Genomic DNA, 14,065 nt, shown 5'->3' on the forward strand with positions numbered 1-14,065 from the left:
AAAACAATTGTTTTCTTCAGTTTTCTCTGTTTTCGATGTAATAACCCTCAACTTTAATTTGAGTTTTAATGAACATCTACATAATCAGTACATTAAATGTAGGGAAATACCTGATTTTCACTTAAAAATGCAAAATACAGAGCTTAATATTAGAATAAATAGTGATAAATCTCTCAAAAAAGGTTAAAAATAGAGAAACTTCATTTGGAAACTGCCACAAAAGCAGCACTGGGTCTTTATGGGTTAAAAAAAAAAAAGAACGTAAAATCCAAAACCCAGAGATATTCAGCCTATAAGAAGCAAACAGAGACAAGCAAATATTTCCGTTAAAGGAGCTGTACATGATGGTTTTTTTTTTGGTCATTCCTGAATGACAGATACTTTTGCCTGACTGGTGTGAGTGTGTAAAACTGTAATGGTGAAACCTTGAAGTTTCTAAGAACATAGTGTACCCCAACAAATCCAAAAGTTTGTTTTACAATACAGCATGTTGATACTAAAAAAATGAAAGGAATATACTGTACTGTCATGCACATCTTTATAAAATGTACTAAGCACCAGGTATTTTATTTATATTATAAGAGAATGTCTTTCAGCTGCAGCTTCGTTTGGAAAAGTTTCAAAGCAAAGCTGCATGCAATTACTTGGAGGTGCTTTTTTCTTTCCTACAGAGGTAAAAAGATCCTGAGGTCTTTGAGTCTTTGTCACTGACTGTATGAATGAAATGTAAAATAGTCACTGAATACATTTCCCCTCAGGTATGCAGCGCAGTGACGTCTCTGTGGTAACTTTTACCATGTGTTAAAATTCTAGTGGGAGTTTGAATAATTGTGTAAAAGAGACTTTACACCCAAACCACCCCCTGGGCAATGCAATCATCATTTCCAAGAGATGAAAACGCAGCAGCAGCTTGATTCAGAAACTTTTTAAATTATTCTTTTTTCCAAAATCTGTTCATGGATACAGATGATCTGTTTTTCAGTGCAGCTCATGAATGTCATATACCTGAAAAACACATAAATATTCATTAAAGAGCAGTAAACTTCCCAGTAGTCCTGCAGCCAGAGAGGTAAACGACATTCCTTTGCCATAGGCCACTTTCCACTGTGAAAAGTCTGAGTTGACGCCCATTCGACTCCCCGGTTGTGCTCAGTTGTTGCCTTTAAGCTCCTCTGTGTGGACTGAACGGGTTCAACATGGCATCCCAGCAGCTCTATCTGAGGTTCATGGGGGTGGTTGTACTGCTGACACTGCTGGCTCTTAAAGGTGAGATCTTTTTTTTTTTTTTTCTTCCTTGATTTAATATGACATGTTTTAGAGTCCATCTGTATTCATTTCAGTTTTTAAGGTCTAATTGTGCTGAGAATTCCCACTCTCTCCTTCTGTGTGTCACTGCGGACTTTGAGCTTTGACATGGCAAATGAAAATGAATTGCTGAGGAAATAAGGATCCCTCTGGAGAGACAGTTGGAGAACAGCAATACTGATAGTTTGACATGTTTAACTGAACTTTGCTGTGTTAACTCTTGAGCAAATGACACCATATTGTACATCTTCATGAGCAGCAAATCTGCGCTCTAATACAGTAACCCACAGCAACAGGAAAAAATACTTTCAGCCACATCTATTGTTATTCATAATAAATAAAAGCTGCAAATGTACATTCTTAACAAGGGAGTTCTACCAGCTAAGTTGATTTATTCTTTATATTACTGAAACTTTCCCTGATGTCAAGATGTTCATTACTTTAAGAAGTATGTGGCTTGTGAACAGAAAGCTACAGCTTAGAGGAAAAAGTTCTGCAGGAATCCTTTGTTCACAGGTCATTTGCAATACAAACATATGCTAACAATTTTCCACATCTCTACCCCTGTTTTCCTGCAACACCAATGAGTAATGCAGATGTTTAATGCTTCAGCGAAGACAGAGTCATGCTTAAATTGTCTGTGCATTTGACTGAACTGACCACGAGGTACGACATACCTCATTAGTGCGGTTTGTGTGTAAGCATTCCACACACATAGCAAAGCTCCACTGCTCTTGTGGGAGAGAAGATCAGCAAGAGGAGACGTGCTGTGGCAAGTATTTACATGCAATCTGACCGCAAGCGAGTTTTCTTGGACGAGAGCTGCATGATCTCCCCAATGCACCGCCCTGACATTTCTACCTATAAGAGAAAGAGACGAAGCTCATCCTTCACTATTGTTCAATAAACTAAAATAAAGGTCCACTTTAAGCAGAAAAAAATAGACTATTGAGAGCATGTTGCATTGAAACAGACCCATCTGAAGTGGCACTTGTTCAGCTGTAGGGTGGTAAATGTACTGCATTAATGTAGCTGTTCCTTAATGAGTGGGTGTCAGTGAGTACGAGTGGCTTACCTTAGGTTAAGATGCTGCTTATCTACTCTCTTGACTCTCCTTCTCAGAAGCATCCAGTGACAGCAACAGTTTGCACAAGATCTTCAAAAAAAGAGATGGTAAAAACCACACAACTGTACAAAACACTGAGGTATTATACTACTTCTATAACATTTAAGTTAAGTGTTGCTTTATTTTTTATCCAGTTGCAGGAGCCGGAGCTGGCCCCCCCAAGGTTTCTGTTGCAGTCCCTCCTTCCAAAGCTCAGGAATTCCTGGCAAAGCTGAGCAGAACCAAGAGGAACGTTTGGGATCGCAGTCGACCAGATGTACAGCAGTGGATTCAGCAGTTTATGTACATGGGCTTTGATGAGCAGGTCAGATGTGTGTGTGTGTGTGTTGCAGTGGAATTCAGGCTTCAAACTCTGTCTATTGAACATGATTCTGCAAAGTAATGCAGATGCAAATACAAAAAAACACACACCAGATGGGTTTACCTTTTTGCCCTTTTTTAGTGTTTATACAGCACTGTGCAAAAGTCTTATGCCAACTTTAGCTTTGTTGTTTTTACAGAGTTCAAATGAACATAAATATGTATTTCTCATTCTGTTTTCTTCAGATACAAGAAAATACAGTAAAATATGTACACATCCTTAAAAGACACACAAAAAACTGAATTAAATGGGTTGTAAAAGTTAATATTTAGTGTGACCCCTGACCCCATGACAAGAAGCAGCACAAATAGAAACATCTGACACGTTTAATGAAACCTGGTGTAAAACATCAGAAAATTAATACAATAAGTCTCACTGCTGAACGAAAGGGTTAAAGACATATTAAATGCAAATATTGTTCACACCAAATACTACTTTGAAGCTGATTTCCCTGAAAATTTTGTTTTTACTGCTGTACATACTCCACATTCAGTATATCCACACTGCATCTTAATACAGACTGAGAAATCCATATATATGGTCATTAGAGCTTTACTAAACCAATAAATATATAATGTTGGACTAGGACTTTTGCAAAATACCGTACATACACCAAATATAAATTTTTTACCATCAATACTTGAAATTATCAGGTATTAATCAAATCAAAGTATTTCCCCATGGTGGGATAAATAAAGTCTTATCTTACTCATTAGAAAGCCTTCACCTTATTGTCACAGCTACAGACGCTCAGGAGATAGAGCAGGCCTTCCAATAACCAAAAGGTTGGCGTTCTGAATCCTGCTCTGTCTTAGCCATGCTCTGTTGTCCTCGGGCAAGGCACTTCACCTACCTGGCCTCCAGTGTCACTTACACTGTTGTATGAATGTGTATGAATGTTCAGTGGTGGTCAGAGGGGCTGTTTGGCGTGGACTGGCAGCCACACTTCTGTCAGCCTGCCCCAGGGCAGCTGTGGATACAGATGTATTTTACTGCCATCAGTGTGTGAATGTGAGAGTGAATGAATAAGGGATCAATAATGTAAAGCACTTTGGGTGCCTTGAAAAGCGCAACAGAAATCCAATGTATTATTATAATTATTTGAGTGCTGCTTTAAAAAAAAAAAAAAACTCAACGTCCTATGACATAACTTTCTTAAATTCGTCCTTGCCTCATTTGTCACTTCAGCCCTGATGATGCCAGTTTAGAAGTAAATTGATTTTTTCCAGTAAAACTGGTGGAGTGGTCATTTAGTAATGTTTCACATTGGCTTGTTGGGTAGCAAAAACTGATTTTTTTTGGTATTGATTTCAAACCACAAAAGGCTCTGAAAACCTATTTTCTTTAAGGAGACCTCCAATACCAAAACATTTTCCGCTCAATTTGAAGAGTTTCGGCAATTTTTCTCTGAGAAAATGGATGCTGTCTATGCCATTCTGGACAGGAATCAATTTAGAAATGTGAAAGCACAAACAAGGTTCTCTGATATTTATGAAGACAGGGGCTTTTCAGTTTGTACTGTCAATCAAACATGATCAAACCCCTCTAGGTTTCATAAACATGGTGGTCAAACATAAAATAAATGAAAACAGGTTTTCAGCTGCTTCAGATCCGATCAATATGGAGGATAAAAAGGACTCAAATAACACAAATATCAAACAGAGAAGAAAAACAAAACAGACTTTAGTTATCCGGACTTGAAGTAGCTCAGATAAGAACAAAAATCATGACGTGATAAAGGTATAATTCAGTAACTCCTTATCTCGTGTGTCATCCAAAAGACAGATTTCTCTTAAAAAGGCACAGTTACTCTCACAACATTGACTGAATGAATAAATAAACAAACATGGAACTAAATATGACATTACTTGAATTCCCTCTCACACATAAATCCACTTATAAAACCCTCCAGCTTTCTTTCAGGTCACTGGCTGTTGTGTTGAATTCACCAGGGACAGAAAGAGAATGGAGGAAACAGATAACAAGGGAGGAAGGGCGAACGAATAAACCCTTTGCGCCCAGATTCTTGTCAGCTGACAGACTTGGCGTGTCCACCAGTATAATAGTATTTCTCAAAGCAGCCCCGTACATGATACCACCTGTGTGTGCCATTCTCCTTAAAAGGCCAGAGCCATCAGAGGTTTGACCTTTTCACTGTTTGCCTTTCAAGCATGTCTGTTTGCTACAGCTGTGGTTCCTGATAGTCTCAGCGGACCTTATCAGCTGCCTCTGTGTCCACTTCCTTAGAAAAGCGTTGAGGTTTCCTAACGAGTCCCATGTATTGATATTTCTCATTAGAGGCTGGAGGCCGACCTGTCCTATTGGATGGACCACGCACGAGCCAATGACCAGGGCAGGCAGCACCACTACGACGAAAACTCCCCCATCGGCCCACGTGACCCTAACGCCTACAGACATGGAGCCAACGTCAACTACGACTACTATTAAATCCTCTGACTTCTCCTTGTAGATTTATATCTGCCTTGCAAGTGTCAAGTACTCCACTTCTGACTAATCCGCCTTCCTTTACCCTGATAAACAGCCGATCTTAAATGCAACGTTGTAACCCATTCTAATCTCATCAACCTGCTTTACAAGTGAAATTTTGAGGCAGCTGATTTGTATGTATGACTGATAGATTTTAAAGCATTGGCTCTTATTATGCAAAAAATACTGTAAATAAACTTGGCTCTGTACTGCTTGAGTCTTTTTTTTCCAGCCAAAGAAAGTAGTTCTACAGATTTGTCATACGCACAAATATTTTCCTCCCTAGTTGTATTATACACAAAATATTGGAAATATTTTTATTAAAATAGCGTCTTCACCTGAAATTCAAACTGCACATCCTCACATGAGATTTCACACCCGAGACACATTTAATGATGCCGTGATTAGGTTTCCCGGTCCTACAGTGTGGTGCATTATAGTTGAAAAGGTAGTGACATGCCACTTAAAGGAGGAGGAATCATCCAGTGGATCGTAGTCTGTTTGCTCAAACAAGTCTCTCGAGTCAGCATTTTAAATAGGAAAAAGCACAAAAATCACAAAAAACACGTAGGCTGGGTTTGAGTTTTTTTTCTCTTTAACTGCTGTCATTCTTTGAACCAGGCTCGTCCCATCAAAACACAAGCTTTAGCGACGGAGTCTTCATCCGCCAGTGCAGATGCAAGGTAGTACCCTTTTGAAAGAGTGAGTTTTTCCTTAGATTTTGGGGTACAAAAAAAAAAAAAAAAGAACCAAAGAAAGAAAAAAGACACGATATCCCCAGAAACAGTCAGTGTATTTCAGAGATGTGTTGTCTGAGGATTCCTAACATTCCTCTGTGCAGTGGGAGAGTCAGCAGTGGGAAGCCCCACCTCAGTTGTGTCTCGGTCGACCTTTCTTCATGCGAGCGGCTTTAGGTTTGGGGATGTACTGGTTGTTAGCCTGGTGCTCCAGTTCTCTGTTGAAGTACTGGATGGTTTTATTCAGACCCTCCTCCAGTGGCACCTGTCAACATATAGTGAGAAAAAGGACAACAAGATAGTGTTTTGTTTTTTTTAATTCTCAAAACCTCTTTACCCACGTACAAGACGAGACTGAGAAGAGATGCAGCCAATTCCCAGACAAACCCTGAATACTGACATACAATAATAGAGGAATTCTTCAGGGAATCTCAAAACAGGAACACTCCAGTTATGTTTTTTTTTTTTTTTAAGAAAACTACAAGGCAGGAAATTAAGTCCTATGCATGATTTAGAAGGTATGTAGTCCCTTCAATGGAGAGAATCAAAATGTGACCCCCTTCCATTCTATCACTGCACACAAGCACCGCTACACTGACTTCTATTCTGGTTTCACTTAAATATTGAGGTTTAGTTCAGTGCTGGGCATATCATGATGAACAACATTACAGGCAAACGAAAAATCCAACTGTAACATCACCTTTTAGTTGATTTTAACTAAACTGAGCCAATTTTAAGTTCAGCTCACAGACTCACTGTTCAGCAGTGGTTTGGGTGAATCAGTGCAGTGAGAGGTCCTCGACTCTGCTGAACAGGTTGGATAAAAAGGACCAACCCAGCAAAATGTACTGTGTACTTGAGATGCTTATCAAGCATGTTGCTGTATATTTGATGCTTTTAGTCTTGTTGAAGTTAGACAAAAGGGTTCCTTTTCTGAGATGCCCTGTGTGGTGTGCCTTTAAATGTTGTTGGTGTGGAGTATGGGGTTAGTCAAGACAGACAGTGACATAATTCGATGAAAATGTACTTATTTGAAGACCTAATATATTTAACTGAGTCTACATTATGTTAACATGACGGTGCATGTGCATGTGAGGATATTTAAGTCCTCATGTCACACTTACCACTGGCTCCCAGCCAAGCATCATCTTGGCTTTTCGGATGTCTGGTCTTCGTCTCTGAGGGTCATCCTGAGCCTCTGGAAGGAACTGAATCTGACTGCGGCTCACTGTAACAGTGTGTAAAGAGAAGCACACAAGTGTCATTCTGACATCTGCCTGAGCACATAAATCTATGACATAATACACATAAAGAACATCTAAATCAAGAAAAATTGGCTGAGCTCATACTGTTGATGTAACATAAACAGTGTATTGATGAGAGATGAGTCAGTTACACTGATGCCTTTGTGTCAGTGTTTGGTGGCTGTGAGCGTAACTGGCTCTGCCACAGTTATTACTGGAGCTGATGCGTCATCCAAGAAAATGTCATTCCTTATTCTGCTAGTGGAGATAATTGAAAGTCTATGATAAAACCTTGAAAGGTTTTCTTTCAACCACATTTTTCCACCTGGTTTAAAGGTTCATTGTGTAATATTTGGGACTATTTATTGATGTGGAAGCAGACTGTAACCATTTGAAAGCCCTCCCAAATACAGCAGCTGCTAAAAGTCTGAAAGTCTCTCTACAGCAATTGTTTGGTTTGTTCATACTGTACTTTTTGGTTCGAAGGGACACCTGTTCTGGTCAGGTTATGGCAATGCAGCTTGATCCTGAATCCCACCCACAACAAAATGGAAACAAGAGCCACTACTTGTTATGAAATTAAGCTTATGCCGCTTGTTTCACTGTCAACTCAAATCTATACAACTCAGCTTGGCTTGGTTTTGGTACTAGCCTGCTGTATTTCTACTGCAGGTAGAGGATCCCAAAGCGTGGCTGGCTGCCATAGCGACAGTGTACCGACTTCTGCTGCAGTTTCCCCCTGGGATTAATAAAGTATTCTGATTCTGCAGTGAAGAAGGACGATACTTAAGTTATTCATTCATTCATCACCTGAACCCACTTTATCCTCACTAGGGTCGCAGGGGTCGTCAGAGCCTATCCCAGCTCCAAAGTAAATTAGAATTTTTGAAATAAAATGATGAGATAAATATGATTATTTTAAGTAAGAATATAGTTACCACTTCAAATCTGTGGATGATTTATTGCTTGGCTCAGGGTTCCAAGTTTGCCACATGACAACACACATAGTTACTGACACAGCTAAATTCTAAATCCACTGATCTGTGATAATGAGTGATTTAGTATCAATCATTTAGTATCAATGTGGCTGACTTGGAAACTCAGGGAAGGTGATATTAGAAATATTGGTGGTTCCTGCTCTTCCACAGTGGAAATGCCAAAAAAGCTGCGCTGAGTCAAGCTGATACTGTCAGAGGAAAAGAGGCTTTAGTTTCACACAATAAGACAAAATCACCTAAAGAGCAACTTTTCAGTGAGATCTAAGAACTTATTTTTTGACAGTGTATCTTGAAAATCTTATTTCAAGAAATCTTACCAAGATAATTTTCACTTGTTCCATTGGCAATTTTTTTTTTTACTTGAACGAAGCAAAAAAATCTTGAATTAAGCAAAAAAAAAAAATCTACCAATGGAACAAGTGAAAATTATCTTGGTAAGATTTCTTGAAATAAGATTTTCAAGATCTGCTGTCAGAAAATAAGTTCTTACATCTCACTGAAAAGTTGCTCTTTAGACGATTATGTCCTATTTTAACTGTGATGAGATATTTTGACTAGAAATGAGAAAAACACACTTGGTAAGATTTAGATTTTTTCAGTGCACTGACAGCAGAGGAATCAAGTAGTTCCAGAAAATGGCACAGCAACATATACATGCACACGGGACAGATGGACAACAGACAGAGATGCAAAAGGCAACACTTTAACATTTGTATATGTAGTTCCTGTTCCCTGTGTAGGTAGAAATGAAAACGGTCACAAAAAGACATCCCCCAAAACTGTACACACTGAATCTTTACATTGTACCGCTCTTAGGCTTTGACTTCAGGCTCTAAAAAAAGAAACATGCTCACTGCTTCTTGTATCCACAACAGTATGATAATTAAATCATCTCATTTGTTTCATCATTGGGACACAGCATTGTCATGTTTTGCCAAGTAGAGACTGTTCATAGGGAAAACATCATGGAGGAAATTTAATAAGGTCTCTCTAATCCTGCTTATTTTAGTAGACAAATTTTTAATAGTGCAACATGAAGGATGTACTTAGTGATACAGCAAAGCCATTCCTAATGCTGTGTCAACAGCTCTTGCACTATCCTAATGAATGAAAAGGAGGTTGACAGGAGTTTTTGCTTGTAGAATAAAACATGTAATGTAATATACAACACATCTACTGCTACGACACTAAACTCAACAATAACCCTTCGATAAAGACGCTTAACCTTAAGAATGAGTGTGTATGAAAAGACACACAATAGAACAAATGATATGGGAGACAATCAGACAGTCAAGCAAAAAGACCACCCGCACAGGGACTGAAGTTTGATTACATTGACAACTGTCTTTGTCTGTGCGACAGCTTACCGACGAGACTTTTGATGAGACGAGCAAACTCCAATATGGTATGCTCCTCTGGGTTTCCCTGAAAAACAGATTTCATAAGCCTTGGTTACTTTTGTGTCAACATATGACATTTCATTTGATTTTCTATTTGCATTTATGTGACACAGCCATGAACTCACCAGATTTACTGGACTGCTGATGTTACTGTTCATCAACAACACCAGACCATTCACAAGATCACTGGAAGACAAATAATACACAGAGACAGAGAAAGAACTGGCAATTATCTTCTTTTCACTTCCACTCTATACACTTGGTTTGTCTTCATAATAAAGCTTCAAGGACATTTTGTTCACAGTAACATAATGAAACAATTTTGACAGGTCATAGAGAAGAACAAGGGCTCTTTTCCATTTCCTGTACATTTCTACACAGTATGGTCCTGTATAAACTTGAAGGCTGAAGTCATATTTGAGACTTTGTCAGATATTTGAATTATTTTCATAGAATTTTGATGCAAATATGTACAGCTTTACGTGGAAACATAAATTACGTATCTGTTTAACAATACTACAAATAACCCATGCATAAAGAAAACTATACACAACTATATACGTGTATTTATATTCATACAATGTTTTTTTTTTTGTTTTTTTTTTTAAATTGTATTTGGTACAACCCAGAAGTCCTGCAGACTAAATATTAGAAACGTGTCAATGTCATGTTCTTTAATTCAACAGGACTCTATAACTAAAGCCTGAGAACAATGGTAGTTCATCAAGTCTGAATGAGCCCCTTCTCCCTAAGAGACACCACTCTGACTCAGTCAGTAACTATTAGCTAATAAGAGATGAAATCTGACCCTGAAGTTTAGCATTAAAACTGTCTTGAGAACATTATTACTCCTCCTTGATGAGTACAGCTCACAAAAGTGTCAAGCTGCATTAAAGTGCATGGTCAAAAATACCCTGAGGACACAATTTGTTAGAATCAGAAACTATGTGAGGCTTATTAATGAAATATGCTCTGGCACATGGTCTATCCAAGAAATAAATATCTTTACACATGACAGAAGAACTCTATACACATGATGGAAAAGGTTCTTTTAATGGATCTTTTAATTAATCATTTTTGTATTGTGTGTATTTTCTCTCAGATGTTTATCAAGGATGTATACACTGCATCAAAGCATATTCCTTCAAAGAACCTCCACGAAGAAAATCCCTAAAGTCACTGTTAGTATTGGTATAAACAAATTCATTAAATACAACTACAGTTACGCGTCTCCATGCACTTTGGACGACTAAAAGGAGACCTTGGCTTTCTACTGTGAACACAAATTTAGATGTGAACAGGGCGGCAGATGGAGTCTTTGAAGAGACAGGACCTTTAAATGATGTATCTTTGGCTTCTGTTCTTCAAACTGATCAAATTAATATTGTTATCAGATGCATATAAGTTAATTAATACCCTTTTATCCCACATTTCGATTTTCCTCATCAGAGAAAGGCAGATAAGTAAACGGGCATATGGTTGTTTTTAATGACAACCTTTAAAGAGCAATGTTCAGCGTGTCTCATTTGTATTATCTACATTTACAAGGTGTTAAAAAGCTCTGAGACTTCAGGTCATGCACTTGTAGTTTGGGATGCAATGATCTGATAAGTTTTATTTTTTTTTAAATTTTAAACATCACAAAAAATACATTTAAAACCCATTTTACAAGTCTCGGTGGAAAAGTGATTATGCTGATAACATGGATTCAATGAAACTGAGGAAAGGTAAAGGTAAAACACACTGAATGAACAGTGCTACTATTTAAGTGTTTAGTTGAAAAAAAATACACATTTCAAAAAGATCAGAAATCTGCACATTTCCTTGATAACCACATAAATAGATAACACAGTCAGTAATTGCAATATTGTCCACTTTGATCACAATACGACTTTTTCACCAACACATTACAATTATGATATTATTTTGTTGTTAAATAAGTAGTTAAACAACACATTCACACTATAATAATATTACACTACAGTATTTAGGTCATATTTATTACCCCACCCCCTAAAGGGGAGGCAAGGGGTAATGTTTTTGGCTCTGTTTATTTGCTTGTTTAACACTCTAGCAGCAAAACTATTAATTGAATTCATACCAAACTGGGTTTATAGATTGCCAGTGACCCAGAATAGATCTGATTACATTTTTGGAAAAGTAGGTCAAAGTTCAAATTTTTTAATGAATTTTTAACCCCGCCCCCCCCATTTCTTTATAATGGGTGAAATTTCAAATTTCTGTAGCAGCAAAACTATTGGCTGAATCAGAGGTTGTGTTAACTGAAAATATTCCATCATTGACAATTTTTTTTTTTTTTGTAAATGATGGAAAATTCCGAAGGCCGTCTGTCATTTTGACAGATTAAAATACTGAAGTCAATCTACCAAAGAAAGTTTTCACACAACACTGAGAACAGAACCTGCAGGATCGCTGGTCTGTCTGTCTCTTAACAAGGCATCAAACAGTCCATAAAGCATCCTGCCTGTATATAACCCTACAGCGCCACCGTTCACAACTATGCTGAATACAACACCGCAGAGTCCTGCGCCAGGTCGGGTACCTGGAAGGTAACCCATAAAAACATGCAAGGACGGGTAAAAAAAATTAAAAGAATTTTCAGGGGTATGGGCACAAGTAAAATTGAACGAAATGCTGGCGGATAGTGGGCAAGGAAGTGAAAAAAATAAAAGAGGATTCATGGATGAAAATAATTTGCAGGATATTTAATGTTGATGATCATCTAATTTCACCGTGGTTGATCCACAGCCGGTTTGTTTTATTTTGAAGTGAGCTTCACCTGTTTACATCTGGCCACAGATGTCATCAAGCAGTACACATTAGAGATTTATTGATGGCGTGCATTTTAACCAAAAATAAAAACCTTAAAAGTCAGTTACTGTGTAGACAATGTATTTAGTCACAGGTCGGGTTGTGGGTCTAATGTACACAGTTACTTCTTTTGAATGACTCACCGTTAGTTCACTTGTAGTAGAACTCTGTCTAGATGATGGCCAGTATGCATATTAATCAGTCATTGTCAGGTCTTGTCTCATTGTTTAGCTGACTTTAGCCAAAATTATATGCTACTTTGCTAGCGCAAAATGCAGAGTCTCCTTAGTTGTTTTAAAAAGCCCAGTAAATGTGATGGCATTGATATACACAGTGAAAAAAAGAGGGACTGATGCAGTGGAGGATGAAGGACAAGTAAGTAATAGTGATAATGTTTATCGGCCAGCAGCAACTACTGCATCATTAAGAAGTTTGTGAACATTAAAGACTACTAAAGTCTCATTAAAAATTTAATTTGAAATGATGGAAAATCAAATCAATCAAATCAACGTTTATTTATTTAGCACTTTACAACAACATAGAGAAGCCCAAAGTGCTTCACATCTAAAAGCATGATTAAATTATAAGATAAAAAGCAGGTCAATCAAGTACCATAAATATGCATAAAGCAACAGGACACAACACACTGCGATAAAAGAGACCACAGATGAAAACTTAATAGTGTCTCAGCGCTAAAGGTTAAAAGCCAGTCTAAACAGGTGAGTCTTTAACCTGGACTTGAACAGGGGCAGGTCGGTGAGGACTCGCAAGTCAGGAGGCAGCGAGTTCCACGGTTTTGATGCAGCAACAGCAAATGAACGATCACCCCATTGTTTGGTGAACTGTTAAAATCTCTGATAAATAGGGAGGAGCCAGACCATTTAAAGCTTTAAAAACAAACATTAAAATTTTAAAATCAATGCGATGGTGGACTGGGAGCCAATGGAGAGAAGAGAGGATGGGGGTGATGTGGTTGTATCTGGAGTTGGTCAAGAAAATGATGTGTTATGACGGAATTTTTATGACTTTGTCCGTCAAAATGGCAGGCAATAAAAATGTCTAGCGCAACCTCTTGGATGAATTCATACCAAATTGGGTTTATAGACTGCCAGTGACCCAGAATAGATGTCATTTCATTTTGGGAAAAGTAGGTCAAAGTTTCATGTTTTTACAACTCCCCCCACTTATTTTATATATATAATTTTGTTTCAGTTTACTTCAAACCTGGCACATATATAGAGGCAGTTGACATGCTGACATCAGCACACGCATAGACATGATGACATCAGCTGGATCGATGCCAAAATAAGCTACAACACATGCGAGGGGCAGGGCTTGTTGTGCCTGGAACCACTTATTTATAAGGAGAATGATGTCAAACAAGTTTATTTTGTCATTGTCTTACCTTACATACTGAAAGGCTCTTGTCTGGGAACCAGTACCATAAACCTAGAACAACAGGAGATTGATCACAGATTAGGTTGTATTCTGCTGCAAACTACCTAAAACATTTCCCCAAACACAGACTTCCTGTGATAATATTAGTCTCACACAAATTAACATCTGATTTGGAGT

At 38.0% G+C, this 14,065-nt stretch overlaps 2 protein-coding genes across 3 annotated transcripts in view; one reads left to right on the forward strand and one right to left on the reverse strand.

Moving 5' to 3' along the window:
• Positions 1 to 1,123: 1,123 nt before the first annotated feature.
• On the forward strand, positions 1,124 to 5,493 carry ecrg4a (ECRG4 augurin precursor a). Its single transcript, XM_030124934.1, has 4 exons — positions 1,124 to 1,266; positions 2,428 to 2,478; positions 2,566 to 2,735; positions 5,091 to 5,493. The coding sequence occupies exons 1-4, from the start codon at positions 1,197 to 1,199 to the stop codon at positions 5,238 to 5,240; spliced, it is 441 nt and encodes a 146-aa protein (XP_029980794.1). The 5' UTR covers positions 1,124 to 1,196; the 3' UTR covers positions 5,241 to 5,493.
• Positions 5,494 to 5,503: 10 nt separating this feature from the next.
• The window catches only part of uxs1 (UDP-glucuronate decarboxylase 1), a 38,728-nt gene continuing 30,166 nt past the window's right edge, over positions 5,504 to 14,065 (reverse strand). The window contains exons 11-15 of one of the 2 annotated variants that reach the window (XM_030124917.1): positions 13,896 to 13,939; positions 9,784 to 9,844; positions 9,626 to 9,683; positions 7,141 to 7,244; positions 5,504 to 6,281 (exon numbers count right to left, since the gene is read on the reverse strand). In XM_030124917.1, the coding sequence (XP_029980777.1) occupies positions 6,150 to 6,281; positions 7,141 to 7,244; positions 9,626 to 9,683; positions 9,784 to 9,844; positions 13,896 to 13,939 (399 nt within the window). In that variant the 3' untranslated portion in view covers positions 5,504 to 6,149. The remainder of the gene's footprint in view (positions 6,282 to 7,140; positions 7,245 to 9,625; positions 9,684 to 9,783; positions 9,845 to 13,895; positions 13,940 to 14,065) is intronic. The other variant, XM_030124916.1, reaches the window with a different exon arrangement.

Source organism: Sphaeramia orbicularis, chromosome 21 (genome assembly GCF_902148855.1).
Source record: "Sphaeramia orbicularis chromosome 21, fSphaOr1.1, whole genome shotgun sequence".
Classification (NCBI taxonomy): domain Eukaryota; kingdom Metazoa; phylum Chordata; class Actinopteri; order Kurtiformes; family Apogonidae; genus Sphaeramia; species Sphaeramia orbicularis.

Bases quoted from the DNA above. Each gene is read 5' to 3' on its own strand.
- ecrg4a (XM_030124934.1), top strand. From the start codon at position 1,197: ATGGCATCCCAGCAGCTCTATCTGAGGTTCATGGGGGTGGTTGTACTG. The intron at 1,267-2,427 runs GTGAGATCTTTT...TCTCCTTCTCAG, and splicing joins GACACTGCTGGCTCTTAAAG to AAGCATCCAGTGACAGCAAC. The intron at 2,479-2,565 runs GTAAAAACCACA...TTTTTTATCCAG, and splicing joins GATCTTCAAAAAAAGAGATG to TTGCAGGAGCCGGAGCTGGC.